The sequence below is a fragment of the Phalaenopsis equestris genome, unplaced genomic scaffold (genome assembly GCF_001263595.1).
Source record: "Phalaenopsis equestris unplaced genomic scaffold, ASM126359v1 Scaffold000680, whole genome shotgun sequence".
NCBI lineage: Eukaryota > Viridiplantae > Streptophyta > Magnoliopsida > Asparagales > Orchidaceae > Phalaenopsis > Phalaenopsis equestris.
This window is the reverse complement of record NW_018165120.1, coordinates 197,803-220,970: the sequence shown is the minus strand read 5'-3', so window position 1 is coordinate 220,970 and position 23,168 is coordinate 197,803. Positions and strand designations below refer to the sequence as shown.

Below are 23,168 nucleotides of genomic sequence, written 5' to 3'. Positions count from 1 at the left end.
TAGAACACTAATGTGTCTTGTGCATGTACTTCATTTTGATTTGCTCAGGATGCTTAGAATGAGGCAACTCGTAGCCATTAATCAAGTCTCCTTTGTCATGACATTATAACCTTTGACTTTAGAAGATCAGAACCTTAATATAAACTTCGCATGACATAATTATGAGATCTTGATTAGTTAACTATTTATCTTCTTGTTGACGATCGTTAACCTCGAACATATGCAATGTCCTTGATCAATAGTGTTTTTCACCAATAAGTAGAAATGTAATTAATCATGGAGCTTTCATCTATAGGAAATCATGATCACTCAAATCTAAATAAGCCATGGCCATTGATTAGGGGTGTCTTTGGGAAAAGAGGAAGAATCTACCACCAGATGGTACTTTGCCAAATTCTATTAAAGGAGCAAGCGAGCCTTTCTAACTCCTCATTTCTTTACGTTAATTTTAACTTGTTTCAAACTCCAAGCACTTGTAGATATGATTGCCACAAATGACAGTTCAAATTAATCTTTTCCTCATTTTTTACTATGTTTCTTATCTATTGATATTTTTTTTATTGACATTTACAGATCCAGGTTGGAAAAAGATTGTTGCACCAATTTTCAAATTGGAGATGATTGAGAAACCGGTGGTTAATTCATTTGCAGTACTAGTCCCTTTAGAAGAGTTTGAAAGTCTTCTTCTAAGGCATGATTTTTTTTAATTCCATGTAGAGCATCATTAATTGCCAGTTGTTTTTGATCTTCTGCGTACTATTTTACAAAATTTTATTTGATTGGTATGATAAATGATTGGCATATGGGATTTTCTTGAAGAAGCCTTATGATTAAGTGATCTAACCCCTTGGCTTTAAGGCAAACTTTGGCATTTTGAATTTCTTAAGCTTAAATTATGGCACGAGAGATCTTCTCCCTATGACAATTGAAAGATATGTATTTTTGATTATTTATATTGGAAAATGATTTGCAACTTCATTTTTGTGCTTACGGTTCAACAATTTGTACTCTCATGTTGACACGGGCGTGGAAGAGCTAAATCGACACCCGGGCGCTTGACGGACGCGGGCGTGGAAGCGCTGGATCGACACTTGCGGCGAACTTGGGATATGCTTAAGGAGGGGGGGTGGGGGGTCGATTGTCCCCCCCTTGATTCAAAAAGTGCTGCCCCTAAGGAGTGGGCCATTCCTTAGTTGTCTAATAGAATTTATATGCTGCTTTGTGTGTACTAGGTTTACCACTAGTTTTTGTTTTCTATTGAGAGAGCTTGGCGTATCCGAATTTTCCCTCTGTGTTGTAACCGAGGGTGAGAAAGTGATCCGACTGTAACTCATCATAAGATTTTGTGTATCTCCCATTCCTTGCATCCCCACAAACCTTCATCCCATTGCTCGCCTCCTCCTCCAGCATGTCGCCCCTTTCCCTCTCTTTTGTTGGTCGCATACCTTACTGCTTGCTGCAAACCAACATGCTTCCAGGACTCCTCTGCTATCCTGCCGACAACCTTTCACCCCATACTTGCACATTACCATCAACCAACATCTCCCGGCCTTGTCTAGCTACCACCTCACCACAACACTCCTCCCTGTCGTCCTCCATCTGCAGCCACCTGCTTTCCCCTTCAACCCATTACAAACTAGCTATTTGCCTTGCTGCTCCCTTATACTTTGTCCCTTCATATCCTTAGCCTACAACCACCTCCACCAGTCACCTTTGTAAGTTATTGCTCTAGTTGGGATTGTCGTGTCCTTGTTTTTATTTCCCTTTCGGTGCGTTGTACTGCATAGTGGCTTTTCCTATTAATGATATTATTTGTTTGTTGTTGTTTAGGTTAACTCCGATATTATTTGGTATCAGAGCTTCTTTAACTCTACTCTATCTTAGGGTTTCTAGCGCTGCCATGCCCACGCCTATCTCTACCCCCCAAAAATATTCCTCCTCACCCTAGACACTTCCATCTATTCACCTCTAGGACTTCGCCATGGGTGCTTACAGTGTATACTTTGCCAAGTGCTACAACGGCTCAAGGCTATTGAGGAAAGGACCATGGATGAGGTCACCACCGTCCATAATAGTGAGATTCTTGGAGGAGAGCAAGAAGAATATTTGAACCCATTTTGTAGGGATGACTTCAATGAAGAGGTGGATTGACCCAACCATTTCAAAATTCAATCTTGGAGAAGGCCAAGAGTGAAAGTACCTGTTGGAGGGCACAAAGATCTGGGAATTAAGGTGGACCTGCTAGACTTTTACAACAGGATCACTCCAGATGATTTTCTCAAGTAGATGCAGACTGTTGAGTGGATCTTTGAATATAAGGCATGTTCGATGATAATAGAATGAAGTTCACAAACATCAAATTGATGAAGAATGCCTCTTTATGGTCGGAGAACCCAAAGAGGGAGAGACGAAGAGAAGGACGAGATAAAATCACTTCTTGGTAGAAGATGAAGAAGGCGTTGCAACAATAGTACCTACTCTTACACTATCACCAGGATATTTTTATGACATTCCACTACCTGCAGCAGAAGGACTATCAGTCGGGGAGTATGCGATCGTATTCATGCAGTTTCAGTTGAAATGTGAACTGAAAGAGACAATGGAGCTCTCCATAGCCAAGTACTTGGGAGGCCTGAAGCCCAACATTAGTAAGGTAGTTCAACTGCAAAACTATTGGAGATTGAAGGATGTGCAGACCTTGTCGCTGAACGTGGAGATTGAAGGATGATCTTGCCACTTCTAGCTAAATTTCGAGACGTGATAATTGGCAACCTTTTTGAGGTTTTGCCTCTGCTGAGGGATGTTCAACACACTATTGACCTTATCCCTGGATCGGTGTTACCGAACAGACCTTCCTACAGACTAAAACTTGTGGAGTATGAGGAGTTGCAACAAGAGGTGCAGGATCCCTTTGCGAGGGAATTGGTGAGAGAGATCACACGTCCATGTATTATTCCCACAATGATATTGCCTAAGAGGGATGGGTTGTAGAGGATGTGCATTGTAAGTCGAGTTATCAACAAAATTACCATCAAGTACAAATTTCTCATGCCTTGTCTGGACGTTCTATTGGACCTAGTGCATGGAACTGTTATCTTTTCCAAGTTTGACCTCCGCAGCGTCTATCACCAGATCTGGATGAGGCTCAGAGATTAGTGTAAGACGACCTTCAAGGCTAGAGATGGGCTCTACAAGTGGACATTCATGCCTTTTGGGCTTTCGAATGCTTCTAGCATGTTCATGAGGCTGATGAATCGGGTTTTCCAGGTTTATGGTGAGAATTTCATACTTATTTACTATGACGACATCCTCATCTACAGCCTTTTGACGGAGGAACGCTTGCAACATTTGGGATTGGTCTTCGAGGTTCTATAAGCACAACAACTATATGCCCAACTGAAGAAGTGCCACTTCTTGACATCTAGGTTGTGCTTTTTGGGTTACATTGTATCTAGGGCGATATTCTGATGGATTCTACAAAGATCAAAGACATCATGAGTTGGACACTCTCACATTCATTTATCGAACTAAGACAATTTATGTTGTTAGTGTCTTTTTACAGGTGGTTTATTTGAAGCTTCAACACTATCACAATTATGTTCATGGAGCTGTTGAAAAGAGAGATTCTGGTGGATTGACGCAACCTAGTCCAGTTTTGACACTCTGAAGGAGAAGGTGACGCAAGACTTAGGGTTAACTTTACCAGATTTTAGTCAGTTGCTCGAGGTGGAGTGCGACACATCCAAGTTGGGGATTAGAGCAGTGTTGAGCCAAGGAGGACATGCCTTAACTTTCTTCATTGAAAATTTTAACGAGGCCAAGAAAAAGTTTTTGACTCTATATCACCAGGAAATAGATGCTTCGACGGATAAGGTCGAAGCTTCCCAACTCCAGGAGACTTCTGCGGGCGTGGAAATGATGGACCAACACTTGGGGGCTTGACTGATGCTGGCGTGGAAGTGCTGGACCGATGCCTGGGATCATGCGACAAACTTGGGACCGATTCAAGGAGGGTTGTTGTTGAGGGGGGGAGTGGGCCACTCTTTAGTTGCCTGATAGTGTTTATATGTTGTTTTGTTTGTTCTATGGTTATATTATGTTTTTGTTTCCTGTCGAGAGAGATTAGCGTCTCCAAATTTCTTTTGAGGGTTGTAATTGATAGAGATGAGGCTCTCTGATTGAAACTCATCCTATGGTGGTGTGTATCTCTCATTCCGTGCATCCCCACAACCCTTTATCCCATTGCTCTTATCCTCTAGTCTATCACCCCTTTCCCTCCTTTCTACTGGTCGCATACCTTACTGCCTGCTCCATACCAAGTTGCTTCTAGGGCTCTTCTGCTGTCCTACTGGCATCCTCCCGCCTCATACCTGCACCATACCATCAGCCGACATCTCCCTGCCCTCTGCTTCCCCCTTAAGCCCACTTTGCTCCCTTGTACTCATTTAGTTGCTTGTGATTTTTCCAATAATCTTGAATTAGATAAGTTAACCTACACATGTCTGTGTCACAACTGTTTTAACTAAACAACAACCCTCATATAACTAAGAACGACAGTCTCAATAGTGATTTTACAACTCTTTATTCAGCTTCCTTCACCCAACTACATATACCTATATAGGACAACATTTCCATCATGGACTGATTTATAGTTGGGGTAATCGGGCCCTGCAGCCCCGCTGATTTGGCTCAATTCCTTTGAAGTAATTAAAATTTAGGTCTTAACTATTGCTTAATAGTTTGTCGCTTTAGTGACTGCTGCCTTAAGATCTTATGTTTGTGATTTTGAGCACCTTAAATTGAAAGGGTGTTTGCGGTTTCCAAATAAGGTTTTTGTGCTTCAATGCATAACATCTTCAATTGGTTGGAGACATTAGCAGTGTATACTTCTATGTGAGTCGCAAATCAAATTGAAAGAAAAACGTTACGAACCGAAAACATAGCAGTGTCGAGTGAATGTTTTTTGTGACATTTCAATTCTTTTTAGAACCAATTGGATATCGAATCAGTCAAACAATCTCATTCCATCAATAATAGGAGGAATTTTGTCACAAGTTCAAACCACATAGTTGTCTGTTAATTAAGATTGTGAAAATCAGACCGGACATCTAATCGGAAGAAGCAAAGGTTTAATGGTTCAACCGGGATTGGACTGAAGGTTGAACCGGAACATGTTATAAAATTTTAAATTATTTTAATATAATTTAAATAATATAATAATTGCGTATTAATATCATATTTATCGCTTCAATAAATAATATGATAATTTAAGACAATACTTATGAATATTTTGAACAATATTATAAATGAAAAATTTAAGACATGATATTTTCTATTTTTTAATTTAATTATTTTATTTTTGGCCATCCTATCAAATCAGAGCGCTAAAATTGAATAATATTTGAACCGATGGTTTTTTTTAATAACCGGACCGGTTCAACTCTGTTCTGACTGGTTCAACCCTGGTTTTATGTAGAAACGGTTTTTTGCTTGGATTGAATTGGTTGAATGATCGGTTCACGACTGTACCGGTTGAAACGGTTGAACCTGCCAGTTCGGTCCGATTTTTAAAACAATGCTATTAATTATTTCTATGTTGACCATTTTAGAACCATTAATTTTTGCCCATACTAAGAAAATTTTTTGCCTCCACCCTTCGTTGCCAAGAGTTTTGATTGTGTGAATTATTATGAAAGGTGGATGAAACAAGCCATCAAAATTTTTCATTTGTTGCCCTGGTCTAATTTTGAGATTCTTGGCTGATAATAAGAAAGTGCCTTGTTAATTTGTGTGCTGTCAATTTTCTAGTCTTATGCAGTTATGGGTGATGCCACAAGTCTGTGGTAAATAATTGGGTCCTGCATAACACAAATAAACACGTCTCTAGATTTCAGCGTGTTATAAGGCTTCATGTGTGTGGCGTGGAACTTATTCCTGCAAGCCTTAGCATCTTAATGGAAAAGGCCAAAGAAAATAATCAAATACACGGATTACCTGTATTTGAATACTTATTTCAAATACAAGGATTTTCTGGTGTAAACTTTTTGTAATTATGTACTATAGTGCGTAGCTTGGAGTAATCTTCCAAACAATAGACAATGGAAACGGAAAAGAAAATACCGGAAGGAAATGTATATGTATGATGAACAATGTAAGACATATGTATCAACTAAAATAGTGTAGAATATTTTGTTGATCCTCTTATGGCTTGCCTGCTGCATCCATCTTGGCAATTTGATTTATAACATAACAAATATTCCTTGGCTGTCATGAACATAGCTTCAGGTCTAACCTTAAATTCTAACCCACACCCACAATTACCCCCACCTCTTCCCCCATCCTCATCCTAATCCACCTAAATAATGAAACACAACAATATTTATTGGAGATCTACAAGATATATATTTTGCCTTGATATTTTGGAGATCCATGTGGCGCTTCATGTAATCAAGCTAGTCACACTAATTAAGATTTCTCCAGGTTTCCGTTGATTCCTTTTATCAACCCTTTCACTTTTTAGCTCTCATATACTTGGCACAAGCAGCCTCTATTTTATCTTTCTGGATATAAGATTTATATAAAATGCTTTTGAACGCCATTTAAATTTTTTTCTTCTACTCCCCATACTTTTCCTTCTTTGTAAAAAAACCAAAATGATGGCTGCTTAAATGTATCTAGTGACCTTCTGTGGCCAGAGCATGCATGGGATTTCCTATAAAATATTGATTCCTAGTTGTGCAGAGTATAACTGCTTAGTACTTATTATGTTGATCTGCAGGTTTGAAATCTTTTTAATGTACTGGATTTGATTTTATTTTTCTGAACCTGGATCTTCAAATTGGATTTATGTTATTTTTTATAAATTTTCGAGTAAAATGTATAGTTTCATTCAGTAATAAGCAAATGTGTACTTGTTCAGAGTTTCAAGTGATCCAAAACTTGCCGAAAGGATTGCTGGTGTCTTGGTTGAGTCCACTGGGATCGAACATAGGTCATTAGGTCCGTTTTGGAATCATAAGTATTATTTTTTGTTTATTTCAATGTATAACTTGGTTCTCAGCATCTCTTTCATGTGTAGGGTCTTCCCCAGATGAAAAGTTCCCACAGGCTGCATTTGCACCATACCTGAATGTCAGTTTTGAATGGAACCCTCGTGTAAGTTATTTAATGAAAAAATGTGGATCATTGTTCCATGTGATCATTGTGATATATTTTCTCTAGATAGAGCCATAATATATTTGGTTCTACAGGGTTCTCGTATTATGTGGAATCATTATAATTTCCCAGCATTTTTGCTTTCTGACGAGAGCACTAAATTGCTGCAAGAGGTAACTCGGTGTTGGTTATGAATCTTTTGTTATATTGATATCTTTTTTAACTCTTGTGAGGATTGTTTTTCTATTCCCACATAAATTGTTATGGCACTTTTATATCGATGCACGTCTCTGCATGTTTTTATCAATGACATATCTTAATAATATGTCCTAATCTTAACAGAAAAAAATAAATAAATTGGATAAATTCTACAACAACAACAACAAAGCCTTAATCTCACTAATATGTCCTAATTACATGAATCTTTTTTCTCCATTGCGTCCTATTTAGTGTCATATTTTCATTTAGTTCTAGTAAATTAAGATCATTTTTAATACAATAAGCCCAAGTCTTCCTAGGTCTACCTCTGCCTTTCTTAACACAAGTCGGATTTAAAACATCTACTCTCCTAATCGGATCATCTAATGGTCGACGTTTAATATGACCAAACCATCTAAGACGACTTTCTCTAATTTTGTCTGTCACAGGAGCTACACCAACCCTATCACGTATAAATTCATTTTGCATTTTGTCTATAAGTGTAAAGCCACTCATCCGCCTAATCATTCTCATCTCGGCAATACTTAACTTATTATTATGCTTCTCTTTTAAAGGCTAACATTCAGCTCCATATAGCATTGCAGGTCTCACCACCGTCTTATAAAATTTTTCTTTCAGTCTAAGCGGTACTTTTCTATCACACAAAAGGCCCGAAGCATTCCTCCACTTCAACCAACCAACTTGAATTCTACTATTAACATCCCCATCTATATCACCATTGCTTTGAACAACGGGCCCAAGATATCTAAATCATTCACACCTTTTAATAATTTGATCACTCAAAGTCACACTTCTGTCACTAGAGCTATTACTACTAAAATTATATTCCATATATTCAGTTTTAGTTCTACTTAAATGAAGGCCTTTAGACTCCAATGTAGACCTCCATAATTCAAGTTTTTTCTTGGGTGGGTTTTTCTCTCGTTTTATCCACGAGAAGGATATCATCAGCAAAAAGCATACACGAAGGTACATCCTCCTGTATATGTCCAGTAAGACCATCCATAACTAAAGCAAAATGATATGGGCTTAAAGTCGATCCCTGATTCAAGATTAATCTGTATTATTGATTATTGTAGTTGCAAATATTTTGCTCTTAGAAATATAGGTTTTAGCTTCTTATCGGGATTATGTGGATCTAATTGATAAAATTAATCAATCATTGCCTTGTGCTTCAGTTTTTTTATATAATGAATGGAAATCTTTGTAGAAGATCCAACAATTTGTGCAATGAGTTATGTTAGTTAGCACTGCTCTAAATTTTTGACTTAATCTATTGTCTCGAAGATCCACTGAGGATTGGTGAAGATCCCGTGAGCATTTGTCTCTCGTATACTCTATCAGGCTTCATCTTGGCCTTGCTTGTCAAATAAATATTTATCTTTATCTTTTATGTCTGAAGATCCTATAAAAATCTTGCGAAGAGCTCCTCTTTCATAACTTTTTGTTGCTCGATTTCTTGTTAAATGTCTCATTCATTTGCTACTACACTATCTCGCATGCTATGCTTTGTCTGTTTGTGCTTCACCAGCTCACATTGCTTTATGCTCTCGTGCTCACTCGCCGCTCACTCGCCGTACTTGTGCAAGCTTGACTGTCTTCTCTCATTCTTGTTGCTTTATTCGGCTCACTCGCACCACTTTACCCACTCACATCTTCCATCTGCTTTTTTGTTGCTCTGATCTGCTTGTTTTTGTTGCTGATTAGCTCACCTTGCCCACTCAAACATGCTCACATCATTTCTGTGTCGTCGCTTTGCCCTCTCTAATCATTTCCATTGGTGGCAAAAGGGGAAATTTGAAATTGAAATTGAAATTGGTTTGAGGCCTTATGTTTAATCAATTTGGCCTATTTACTGGTTTTGATCCAATAGGGTCAATAGGTTCATTCGGATTGTGCCGAAAAGTATAATCTAGTCACATCAAAGTTCTCTTTGGTTTTATAAGATCAGTTCTATCACACCCTAGATGACCCCCAATTGGGCAGAGATGGATACAATCACAACTTTTGACTTAATTATCACAAATATTCACAATTTAGTTTAATTCATCATTCAATTACATTCTTAATTGCTTGAAAGCATGCATAATAATATTACCAAAAAATATACAGAGCTGCTAAAGTCTAACATATAAGGATACATACTCATGATATTGTTATGTATTTCTTTACGAAGGGGAATGAACCTATTTGACCGGTTTCTTCCTAAAGATATAAATCAATAAATACAGTCGCACGAATACTTACAGAGTTGCTAAAATCTAACATGAAATTGCATAAAGATAAGAATTTTCTTACCGGTTTCTTCCTAAAGGTTGACAACCTTTTTGCCATCCATCCTACTCTGCGACAGAATCTTAGGAGAGATGTCAGCGGAAGATGGAAAATCAAGAGATTTTGATAAATAAGTGCACAAATATACAAATAAGTAGAATTGTTAATGCTCTATCTCAGCCGTCCAAATTTCAATCTCACCATTGCATGTATGGTAAGTGGAGATACTACAATGCTCAAGTGCTGAAACTAGGATTTAATTAAGTTAAAGGTAATTGAATTAACATTAAATTGAAATTTTATATTCTATAAAATAAAATATGTTAATAATTTTAATATACTATTACATATCAATTTGATAATTACAAAATATAGAATTTTATAAAATTAATTTGTTTAGATTTTGTGGGTTGCAAAAATTAGATATATTATAAAATTATCTACTTTTATTTAATTTAGCTAAAATTGAGTATTAAAATATTCCATTTCTTATAAATATTTCGTCATCAAAATTTCTAAATATCTATCCAAATATATAGGAAAATTTGTCTTATTTCTTGTTCTATTTCTCAAGCATTTCTTTTTCAGACATGTTCTTCCATTTTATCTTGACATAAATAATTTGCTTGTTCATTAACTTTTTAACATCAAATTCTAAAATTCTCTCAGGTTCTTCGGTACATGTTAATTTTTTTTGCACTTCTATGTCTTCATGTGAAATTCTCTGGTTTGAATTTGAGACCCATTTTTTCAATATGGATATGTGGAACACATTATGTACATATGATATATCAACAAGTAAAACTAGTCTTTAAGCAACTTGAATAATCATTTTTATAGTTACAAAAGAAATAATATTTCTTAAACTCAATTTACTTTCATGTCCAAATCTCGTTGTACCTTTGTTCGACCTGACTTTTAAAAACATAAAAGCACTAGCCTCAAACTCTACCTCTCTATGCTTTATGTCATAATATTTTTATTGTCAATTCTGAGCAGCTTTTAATATGTCTTTGATTAACTTGATTTTCCCCATGGCCTCATAAACTAATTCATTAGCTGATATTTGATGTTCTCTTATCTTTACCCAATTTAATGAAGTTTTACACTTCCTACCATATAGTGCTTCATTGAGAGCCACTTTAGTATTAGATTGATTATTATTATTGTAGGCAAACTCAATCATCAAAATATGATCTTTCTAATTGAATCAAAGTCAAGAACATAAAACCTCAATCGATTTGATACCTGAATTGTTCTTTTTGATTGTCCATCAGTTTGTAGATGAAATGTTATGCTAAAATACAAATGTGTACCCAAATCTCTCTGAATATTTTTCCGCAACCTAGATGTGAATCTTCCATCTCTGTCGAAAATGTTAATTTTTGGAATGTCGTTCAATCTAATGATTTCCTTGACATATAATCTGGCCAATTTTTTAAATGATTCTTTTTACTTAATTGGCAAGAAGTTTTTTTTAACATGTCAATAATCACATAAATGCTATCATGAACTTGCATGTATCTAAGAAATTCCATACCAAAATCAATCACAATTTCCATTTACACTCAGGTGTAAGTAATGATCGTAGCAATCCACTGGGCCTCTAATGTTCAGCTTTTACAGTTTAACGAGTCTTACATTTTGACACATTCAACAACACCTTTCTTCATATATGACCATCATTGTATCAATTTCAAATAATGCGCCTCCTGGATGAATATTATATCATGAATGACAAGCTTCATGTAAGATATCTCATCTCAAATCAGGACTAGTTTGGACCCAAAATTATTGTTTGTTTATGATAACACAAGCTTCGTCTACATTCATATCTTACTACTTTTTTTGATTGAATTTGCTCAATGAGTTTCTGATATTTGTTGCTATCATTCATGTCTTACTACTTTTTCGACTGCTTCAAAAATTTTTATAAATAATTGATTCTGCCTCAGCAACTCCAAGTCTGATCATAATTAATTTTTGAGTTTATCAATATTTCATCAATAAAAATGATAACAAGCTATTCCATATAACGCTTGACTATTCGATTCGTCAAATCCATCAAAATTGCATGGGCATTTTGTTGAAGAAGAAAGCATAACTAAGAATTCATAATGATTATACCTGGTTCCATAAGCTTTCTTGGGATGCGTTTGTCTGTGCTTTTAAAACCAAATTTTGTACCAACCTATTCCGAGTCTACCTATTCTCGTCTGGCCTCTCTTCTGCTCGCCCGCACTCGCTTTGGCCTGATCGTGTCCTAGGTGCTCGCCTCGCCTCCCCTTGGCTTGCCTTGCCTTGCCGAAGGTCAGCCTCTCCTCGCCTCGCTGATCCTCTTCTCAATTTGCCTCGTCTCCCTTTCTTCCCAGGTAACTTCTCTGCCACTCTTCTACTCCACCATTCTTCTTCTCCTAACGCAGGGAAAGGGGTACCTTATTTGTGGTGGAGAGAAAGGAAAAGAAGAGTACCCTTTTTTACTTGGAATAACTATTCATTAGATTGACTTGTGTATGATGGATATTTGTGGCGCTCTCAGGAGTGATTATTTTCGTTGAAGGTTGGTTTTTCGTGTCCGCCACGTGATTATATGCAACCATCAAGAATTTATTCTTCATCACAACCTAACACAATAAAGTTTTTTAATCTTTGTTTGAGAAGCGTATTATTTTTTTATTTTGTTTTGGTGTACAATGTAATGTTGTAGATTTCTGTTTGTGGAATGGTGATGGTTATTGCCTTTTTTACAGATTTTCCATGGTCTGTTTTTCTTTGCTTATTTTGCACTTGCAGACAATGAGAATGATGGCTGGTATTAATGCACATATTAGGACTAATATGCTTTTTATATTTTTATTTGATAACATATGATGGCTGGTAATCGTTGGTTAGATTGTAGTGCTGAGGATTTTGCTGCTGCTCTCTCTACCTCAAGTTTCACCAGGAAATGCAATTATATAGACTTCTTAAATGGCTGTCATGTGGATTGGTTAGATTGCAGTGCTTATAAAAAAAACTGGTTATGTTTCAATCAAAAGTAATGCTTCTACTCTCAAATATGCATACTTTGCATTAGAGATGCTTAATCCGTCAACAGTTTCTGGAGAAATTACATAAGGCTCATTTGCATTTTTTTACCATTTTGTGAAATTGAAAACATAAGATTCTTGATATTCTTGAAGAAGTGCTTCTCTTGAATGGTTGGTTGATTCCCAACAATTTATTGAAGTGCTTTTCTTGAATGGTTTCTGCAAGCTTCAGCCATTGCCTTTTTCATTAAAGTAATTTTTTTTATGGGAAATTTACATGAATACCAAAATTCTTTTATGTATACCTAGCTAACACCTAAAGTTTGATATTTACGTGTATAATACTTTGGCGTCATGAACGTATGCGTAAAAAGATGGACTTCACTTTTATAAAGTTATTAGCAGTGGTATTAAGATTCGAGTGTTGTTATCTCGTTTCCTTAAACTATAACATTGTTGTCATGTGGATGAAATTTTTTTGTTAACACATAAATTTCCCTTTATATTTCACTCTTGCGTTATCCATTGTTTGTCATTAGGAATTATTTTAGATTTGTAACATTTCAAATTGTATATCAAGGTGCTAGATAAATGGGCAATACAAGAAAACTCATCATCCGCTATTTGGGAGAAAGAAACAAAAATGATTTTTTTTGACATTTGTTTGAGAGAGACTGAATTAGAAAATAGGCCAATGACGCATTTCAGTAAAGTTGGGAGAACATCACAAAAAATTTTGAAGAGAGACCCAAGAGATTGTATGACAGAACTCAATTGACGAACAAATGAGATCTATTAAAAAAAGACTGAAAATTTTGGAAAAAGCTTAAAAGAGGATATACTAAACTTGGTTGGCATCCAAATGCACCTATAGATTGGTGGAAGGAGAAGTTAGAGGTAAAATAAAGTTTTAATAATTTGTAATTGTTCAGTAAGGTTATATGTGGAATTATTAGAAGTGATTTTTCCCTTTGTTTGTGTGAACGACAGTTTTGTATTTGTAGACCATCTTCTCTTGTGGCTAATGTATTGTCAGCTTAACATTATGTTGATTTGTACATTTTTTATTTTATGGTTGAACAATTACTTTTGTACTAGTGGTGATTTTCGTGTGATGATATTAACCGTTTTGGATTGTGTTATGCTGTTGTCATTAATTTTATCTTACACTGCTATGTTCTCCTTGAAATATATTTTGTTGAAATATTAGTGGTTGTTATAATTTGTCATGCGGTAATTTGTAATTCATTTTAGCAATGGATGCTGCCAATAGAGAACATAGAAGCATTGCTGACAAATTATTATATCAGCTGTTTGTTTGCTGACCAAATATTATGACTCATACATCTATTGGACTCGATGCATGATCTTGACTTTTATGGGGGACAAATGGATTCGTGATATGTTTGAGGTTTATCCAATTAGATTTCATAACATGTGTCACATGTGTCAAGTGATCTTCACTAATCTTTTGAGTGAGCTCCACATTCTTATGGTCTTTATGGTTCCTTAAAAACGACTTCACAGGAGGTATTAGCTATAATATTATATATCTGGTCACATAATCCATCTATAAAAGTAGATTGTGAGAGGTTTCAACGCTCATCCGACACCATCAGTAGATACTTTTCAATTGGCTTGAATGCTTCGGTACTCATATTCTCCGATATCATCAAACCCGAAGATCCAACTTTCCCAAATATTCCTAGACAAATTTCATGTGATCAATGATATATGTCATACTTCAAGGTATGTTTCACACGTACTGATTTTTTGGTAAACATACGAATAAGGAAGTATAGACTAATGTAGATGTGATGCAGGATTGTATTGGTGTCATTAATGGGACACATGTTGATCTGCATGTGTCAAATGCTGATAAGATCTCGTACATTTGACAGTGCGGTTCACCAACACAAAATATAATGACTGTATGCGACTTCAATATGTGTTTTACTTTCATCATAACTGACTGGGAGGACAACGCTCACGATAGTCAGATCTTCAAATTTGTCATCCAAACACGTGTGCACACATTTCCCCATCCTCCGCAAGGTTTGTTGATAGACTCATATTGCAGTTCATTAATTTGAGTCAAACATGTTTAATGTTGGACAAATCTTGTAGAAAAGTATTATTTGGTGGATGCCAGATATTTATTATAATGATGATTTCTTAAGCTATTTCTTAACACAAAATATCACATACCAGATTTTGAAAAGACAAGTCAAGTGGTACGTGCAAGGAAAGAGATGTTCAATTAACATCACTCATTATTATGTTATGTGATTGAGGGGGCGTTCGGTGTTTGGGAGAAAAAATGTGTCATTTTTAGAGACATGTCAACTTATTCGTTTAATAAACAGTTTAATATTGTCTCTGTAACAATGACTCCATAATTATATACAATGTCATCATTCACAGTCTGATATTGATTTTGCAAGTGTTGATGTAAACAAATCGGTTCCTTCAAAAGCATATGAATATCAAATGAAACAAGCAATTACAGAATACGATGTTAACGGCACTCCGACCATAGTTAATGGAGAAGGTGCCGAAGAGACGACCGAGTTACGTGAAGCAATCACCGATTCTTTGGTTAATGATTGATGTGCTGAATGTAAATGATTTTGATTGCACTTTTGATTTTTATTGTGCTTGTCTGGTTTTCAATTGATGCCTTAATGTTAGGTGATATAAATCTTAAGTTTGGGCTGTAAAATGTTTTCTTACTGTGTTATGTGAAACATTGCAGGTGGTTATTTTGTTTAAACATTATGAGGTCCATTGAGTTAAATTTTTCTTAATTATTTCAGCTATAACGGTTGATTGTGCTACTTCAATTTTGCTCTTAAGGCTACAAAGGAGCTTACATTTAATACAAAATATTAAAGTTGTAAAGGTATTTCAAAATTTGATAATCTCTTTTAGGTGTAGCTTGTTATACTGATTCTGTTGTGTGTCCATTTACTGAATTTTCATGCAGAAGTGTTATGAAAGATTTTATGTTTTGAAGAGCTGTATGCTAGGTAATTTGTGCATGAAACATTCTATTGCAGGTGGATTTTCTTACCTCAAAATTTTTCATGAAACATTCTATTGCAGGTGGCTGTTTTGTGTAATATTCACTTGCTGTATGGTTATTTAGGATTACGAAGTTACTTGTCTTATGATATACAAATGGTTAATTGCCCATTTTAATTTGTAACGTTGGTGGTTAACCTTAACAATAGTTATATATATTGATACTCGGGATAAACAAATTCTCTCAGGTGTTGGCAACTGTTTTCTCTAAATTCCGTTTCATGAAGCATTCTTTTGTGGGATTTTGCAAAGGCATAAGGATTTTTGTTGTAAGTGGTTGATATCTCAAAAGTAGACTTTTGTGGGCACCCAAGCTGCACTGTGCTGCTTAGGGATAGGCCTTTTTGTGTGCTGCTGAGCATTGTGATCGGTGTTTTTTTAGATGTTGTGCAGTTACAAATCTTTTTTTATAATGATGCACAGACGGTTAATTTCCTGTTGCAGTTTGTAATGTTGGTGGTCAACCTTAGTAGTAGTTATATATATTGATACTCGGGTTTGATAATAGCAGCACAATTCAATCAAATGGACATTCTTTTACTGGAATTTGGGTGGTTTAAATGTAAAAAGCAAAGATTTGGGTGCCACGGGCCTATATGAGATGTATTAATGCATCTGTGGTTTTCCATTCTGAAAGATTTAGATGTTTCACTCCCTTCTGCAAACTTAACCTTTATGTAGCACTCCCTTCTGCACCCTTAACCTTTTCTTGTTGAGGTGCCTCCCTACTCCATCTCCTTGTGGCTGCCTCGCCTTTTAAGTGCCGTAAGAATATGAAGATTTGCCTAAAGATGGCTTGAAATTGGTGAATGGTGTTTAAGCAACGTACTCTCATCTCAATGTCTTCTGTCTGTCATTGGCTTCAGTTTGATGGTTGTAGCAGTTTTTTCTTCTTTACATTATTGAACATATATACAGTTCTCTATAAATGTTTGAGTTGTTAATCCATGAACTGTAATCTCAATGTTTTATACAGGTATTTTACTGGATTATTTGTCGTCTAACTTGAATTTGGATGTTACATTGTTTTGAAGATTTGATTGGTCCAAATGTAAGAAGTTTACGTTTTAGACAGGTAAAGGAGCCATCATCATAATTTATTTTACTTAGTTTGCCGCAATAAAAAGCTGCCACAGCATCGCCCTTCCCCACTCTCCAAAATTCGTTGCTTTTGCATAATGCTTAATAGATAAAGGTTTGGGACTGAAAACATTAGAAGCCAGATACAAGGTTAGCTTGCATAGTGCTGAATAGATAAAGGATTGGGACTAAAAACATTAGAAGCCAGATACAAGGTTAGCTTGCATAATGCTGAATAGATAAAGGTTTGGGACTAAAAACATTTGAAGACAGATATAAGGCTAGCCTTATTTCTATTTGAGTTATTTCGACATTTGGATAGTTTTATTATGATTGGAAGGGTTATAATACCAACAGGTGGGCCTTCATTTTCTATTATATGGGTTGGGTATAGATTGCAATAAGTATATTTATTTGGAACTCCTATTATAGTTATGGTTCTACATATTATTAAAAACAACAAGATTAATTATGGTTTGATTGTGGTAATCTCATACTATATTACTTCTATCAACCTTCACAGTCTTTTCATTGCTCAGCATAACGTGATCATTACTCCTTTAGGTTCTAATGATGGATTTTGTTAATATGATTGTAAAGCTAGCCCTCATTGGAGGAATTTGTTTTTGGCACTTCATTGAGGATTTTGGAGGGATTGAAACATGTATTTTACTTTTTGTAAGTTAATATGGTTGTATTCTTCATCTCGTATGAAAGATTTGGACGGCGTCAATGTAAAAAGTTAGAATTAGTTCTTCTCTCATTATTTATGTGCTAATAATTAATGTACAAGATTATATTATCGAAAATGTGCACAAGCTATTCAACAAGCTCTAAGGGGATCAAACATCGATCAGTATTTTGTGATTGCAACCTATTATGCGTTATTTTCATATGTCCAAAAAATTTAACAAACAAAGATCGCAATTTTTTTCAAATGGGTGGATGAATGGAGTGATGCATAATGGAGTGAGGTGATGAAAAGATAAATGCATATGATGATACAATGAAGACTGATTTCAAAGATTTGAAATTCCTTGTGAAAACATTGCTTTTATTTGATTTTGTGATCGTAGCATTTCTGTTATTATTGTTGACGTTGTATTTGTTTTGATGATATTAATATAATTTGGAGGACAAGATATACTACTTTAGGTTTTTTGGTAAGCAAATTCATATGTTTAGCTGGGATACAACTGATGTTGAAATTATATTTGTATGATTATTTTGAGGGCAAAAAATTTGGTTAATTTTCACCTTAAATTCTTTTATGGTGTTTTGAACTAAAATAACTTGATAAATTGTCATTGGATTTATTCTAAAGGCAACACTTTCAGAACTGTGTTTTTCAAACAAAATTGTGTTTTTTAAACACAACTATGTTTATATATTGAGGGGTATTACAATCATTAGTCAACAGACAAGACTTTCAGAACTGTGTTTTACAAGCATACCAACTGCTTTTAAAACACCAGCTTCTGAACAACAGATTTTGAACTGGGATTTTTTACAGCCACAGCCAAAACAAACACACCCTTAGTTATATATGCCTCATTGACGCTGACTTGATGATTTATTGATCTCATATCGATCCTGGAAAATATAAGCACCCTCTAAATGATCAATAAATTTTCAATTATGGGCGGTGGATATTTGTTTTTGACTATTATCTTGTTTGGTTCTCTATAATCAAGACAATTGCCTAAATCCTCTTTTTTTCTTGACAAACAATACCAATGTTATTTACTTGGCTTAATAAAACTTTTAACTATCAATTTCTACGATTGACATTTTATTTCCTACAATTCCTTCAGAGTCATCCCATAAGGGGTTTTGAAAATTATAGATGTCCCGACTGTACATCAATACCAAACTCAACTTTTCCTTCTAGTGGTAGCACATGAAATTTCTCAGAAAAAATGTTAGGAAACTCTGCATCCACTGGAATGTTCTTTAATTCTTGCACATTTTTATTCAATACTTTTGATTTTGCTAAAAATACCGGTTCACCATTTTACATACACTTTTGAATTTTCATTCACGAAGATAATGCGTTCCCATCACAGGAGCAATAAAATGGCTTCTTGCCAAACAAATTAAATTTCACTCCCCTTTTCTAACATTCAATCATTGAAAAATGCATTACAAATCAACCCATCCCTAGTATGATATCAAATGTTTGAATTGGTATGATAATTAATTATGCCAGTAGCTTCTTATCAAAAATACTGTCATGCATAAAACATTTCTTATTTGCATGGAAACTTTTTTTCACTGGCATGATAACACATAATGCAAGAGTAAATTGCACAATATTAATAGATAACATGACATAAAATTCTTCAGCAATAAAAGAATGTGCTGCACTCAAATCAAATAAAACTGTGCCAAACTTATCAAAATCAAAAACTTACTTATAACCACTTCTTCAGATCTTTGGCCTCTTGGGGGATAGTTGCAAAAAATCTAATATTCACTTATAGCTCATTCCGGCATGCTTGAGTCGAAGGATTTCCCAAAAATTGAGTCTTACTTGACTTGTTGCCTTCCAAAAAAAAGTTATAGTTTATCTCTGTCCTTATACTGCTTGTGATTTGCTATCCCTTTTCTTTTCAAACAGACTATCCATGATGATTCTCTATTTATCCACATCTATAACACTTTCCTGAAACAAGCAAATATCAGCCAAAATGCTTTTTTCCACACTTCTAAAAAATTGACTTTTCCAATTGGATCTGCTTCTGCTTACATTTCAATTTAAATTTCTTACTTTGGAAGTTTTCACTCTTGCCAAAATTTTTTTGTTTGCTTGCATGGGGCTGTCACTGTTGATTGGAGAAGTTCAACTCGTTTTCAATTATCTTGTCCCTTTCAACTAGCACTGAGAAATCATTGATTTCAAAAGGAGTCAATGCCAGTCTCAGCTAATCTCAGATACCGCGCAGAAATAAGTAATAATTTTCTCTCGATTGCTGGCATAATAATATGCATACCAAAAAAGAGAAGTGAATTCTTTTTCTTATTGCATAACTGTCTTAAAGTGCTGAATTAAATTGAAAAATTTGTTTTTTTGGCTAATATGTTTGAAGGAGGAATAAAACAATCCTTGAAAACTCCTACAAATGCATCTCAATGAATCTATGGAAGAGGTGTCAATCCAAATTTCTCAATGTTGTGTCATCTGCTACCCTCTGCCTTGCCTTCTAACATGGAAGTGACTAGCACGATGCTCCCATTCTCCAAATAAATCATGCCGTCCAATATCTATCCAATTTTTAATAACCAATTTTTAGCTGTTGTAGGGTCACTGACACCATTAAATATAGCCGGCTTAATGTTTGAAAAATCTTCAAATGATGATCGACTTATGTACCATATTCAAATCTGAGTCTGGTGTTGATAGGTGATCTTTCGATAACAATCATTTCGTCACCATTTGAGATATCAACTGAACAATGCCCTGTAATTCAGTAACTAGGTTTTTCATTTTCCCTATTCTGAATAGCACTTCTGTTTTAGTTCTTTTGAACTTAAAATTCTGGTTTTACAATTGCATTTAATTAAACATTAAAAGATTTTTTGTTTTATAAAATAAAACATGCTAATAATTTATATATACTATTACATATCAATTTAATTGTTACAAAATGTAGACTTTTATAAAAATTAGTTTTGTTAGATTTTTGGGGATGCGAAAAATTAGTATTATTTTAAAATAACCAGCACTTACCTGAATTAGCCTAAATTGTGTATTACAACTTTTAACCTTTTGGGGGTTAGGCCAAGTTCAATTTGACCAATTTTAGGGTTTGATTTTATTGACCTAGTTTCGTCCCATTGAGGTAAACTAGGGTTCAAGGGTCCCTATGCTAGTCCCATGGTCGACGGATGTTGGATCATCCATGATTTGATGATTAAAATCTTATGAAAGAGTTTTTGTCAATCAATTGGATTAATATGCTCATAAACACCGATTTAATCCATGGTTTGGGTGTTAATTTGAAGCTATTCATTTCAATTTAATGAACTGTTATCCTTCTCCTTCTTTTGATGCGTGCCTTCAAGAATCTTTTGCAAATAGTATCTCGCTATATAAATCTTTTTTTAACAAATAAAGTACATGGAAATGCATTTGCATCTATAGCCAACAAAAATCATAAAAGAAAACGTACACATGTTTGCTGCTTTAGTTATAAGGGCTTTGGACATTTTGTTTCCAATTTTGCAAAGAAATTTTGTAATCATTGTGAGAAGTTTTTAGAAGGCCACCAGTTAATTAAGGCTCAATTTTTGGGAAAGCCTTCGACTCGAGCAAATGGTGAGATTTTAGAGCGTTGAAATAAGCCACCAGTGAAGTTTAAAGTTTTTGTAATTATCCTTCAAGAACTAAAGATTTGAAGTTATTGCATGTACACAGTTGATTTTAGATCAGCTTGACATAATTTTTTGATTCGAGTGCATCACTAGCTTCTCTATTGATATTTGTGCATTTTACTCCTGCATTATGTGCTATCATGCCCTCAAAAAATGATTTATATGCAAATAAGAAATGTTTTGTGCATCTTAGTATATTTATGATATGAAGCTGCTGACAGAATTAATCATCATACCAATTCAAATTTTTGATATTATACTAGGGATGAATTGGTTGATAAAGTATTTGTTATGATTAAATGTTAGAAAGGATAATAGAGTTTAATTTGTTTGGCTGGAAGCCATTTTATTTATCTTGTGTTAGGAATGCATTATATTCTTTCATTAGTGCAATGAAAATTGAAAAATGTATGTGAAATGGTGAACTAGTGTTTTTATCAAAATTACAAGTATTGAATAAATATGTGTAAGAAGAAAAAAAACATCATAGTGATTGCAGAATTTCCAGACTTATTTCCTGAGAAATTGCCTGGGCTATCTCCAGAAAGAGAAGTCGAGTTTGGCATTGATTTACGACCAAAAACCTTTGCGATTTTTAAATCTCTTTATAGGATAACTCTGAAGGAATTGCGGGAATTAAAATGTCAATTGCAAGAATTGCTAGATAAAGATTTTATTAGGCGAGTAATTCACATTGAAGTGCTCTCGTATTGTTTGTCATGAAGAAAGACAAATCTATTATGCTATGCATTGATTATAGAGAGCTAAACGAAACAACAACAATAACAAATATCCACTGTCCAATATCATTGATTTATTTTATAGGTTAAAGGGCACAACTATATTTTTTAGGATCAATTTGAGATCAGGATATCATTAAGTCATAGTAAAGGAGATAGATATAACTAAAATATCTTTTGAGATTAGGTATGATTATTAAGAATTATTATTTATGCTTTTTGGTTTAACAAGTGCTTTTGCAATTTTAATGGATTTGATGAATCAGATATTCAAGCCTTAATTTGGATCAGTTTCTTATCATTTTCATTGATAATGTCTTGATATACTAAAAAATTGATGATGATCATACTAAGCATTTGAGAAAGAGTCTCGAAATTGCTGAGGCAAAATTAATTATTTTCAAAATTTTCAAAGTGCAAATTTTGTTTGTGGAGGATTGCATTTTTGGGACATGATTATTAACCAATGAATCTCAGTTGGTCCTCAAAAGGTTAAAGCGATCGTGAAATATATTACCTATTGATATGTCAAATATCTATATTCCACATATTCATTTTTAGAAAACGGGTTTAAAACTCACACTATAAAATTTCACATGAAAATATAGAAGTGCAAATTGATTTAACATATATCTAAGAGCTTGAGATAATTTTAGAATCTGATGTTTAAAAGGAACAAACAAATTCCTTATATCAAGATAAAATAGAAGAACATTTCACAAAAAAAAGCTACTCAAGAAAAAGAACAAGAAATAAGACAAAAATTTTTTTTTTTGTTCGAGTAGATATTAAAAAAGTTTAAGGAACAAATTTTTATATGGAGGGGAGTATTGTAATACCTAATTTTGGCTAATTCAGTTGAAGGTTATCATTTTAAAATATACCTAATTTTTTGCATCTCCAAAATCTAATCGAACTAGTTTTCCATTTTATAACCACTAAATTGATATATAACGTTGTATACAAATAATTAACGTATTTTATTTTATAAAATACAAAATCTTAATGTTAATTTAATTGCCGTTAATTTAATTAAATCATAGTTACCACACTTGAGCATTATGACATCTCCACTTTTCATGACATGAGTGAGATGAAAGTTTGAATGGTTAAGATGGAGCATTATAATTCTATTTATATGTGTATATGTGTGCATTTATATGTATATATGTTTGCTTATGTATTGAGACCTCCTGATTTTCCGTCTTCCGAT

At 34.5% G+C, this 23,168-nt stretch overlaps 1 protein-coding gene across 1 annotated transcript in view; it reads left to right on the top strand.

Annotated features, from left to right (window-relative positions):
• Nucleotides 1-23,168, top strand: part of LOC110030228 (nicastrin) — an 88,673-nt gene that overhangs the window by 6,626 nt on the left and 58,879 nt on the right. The window contains exons 3-6 of the mRNA XM_020732842.1: nt 574-691; nt 6,920-6,999; nt 7,079-7,155; nt 7,251-7,328. Of these exons, the coding sequence (XP_020588501.1) occupies nt 574-691; nt 6,920-6,999; nt 7,079-7,155; nt 7,251-7,328 (353 nt within the window). The remainder of the gene's footprint in view (nt 1-573; nt 692-6,919; nt 7,000-7,078; nt 7,156-7,250; nt 7,329-23,168) is intronic.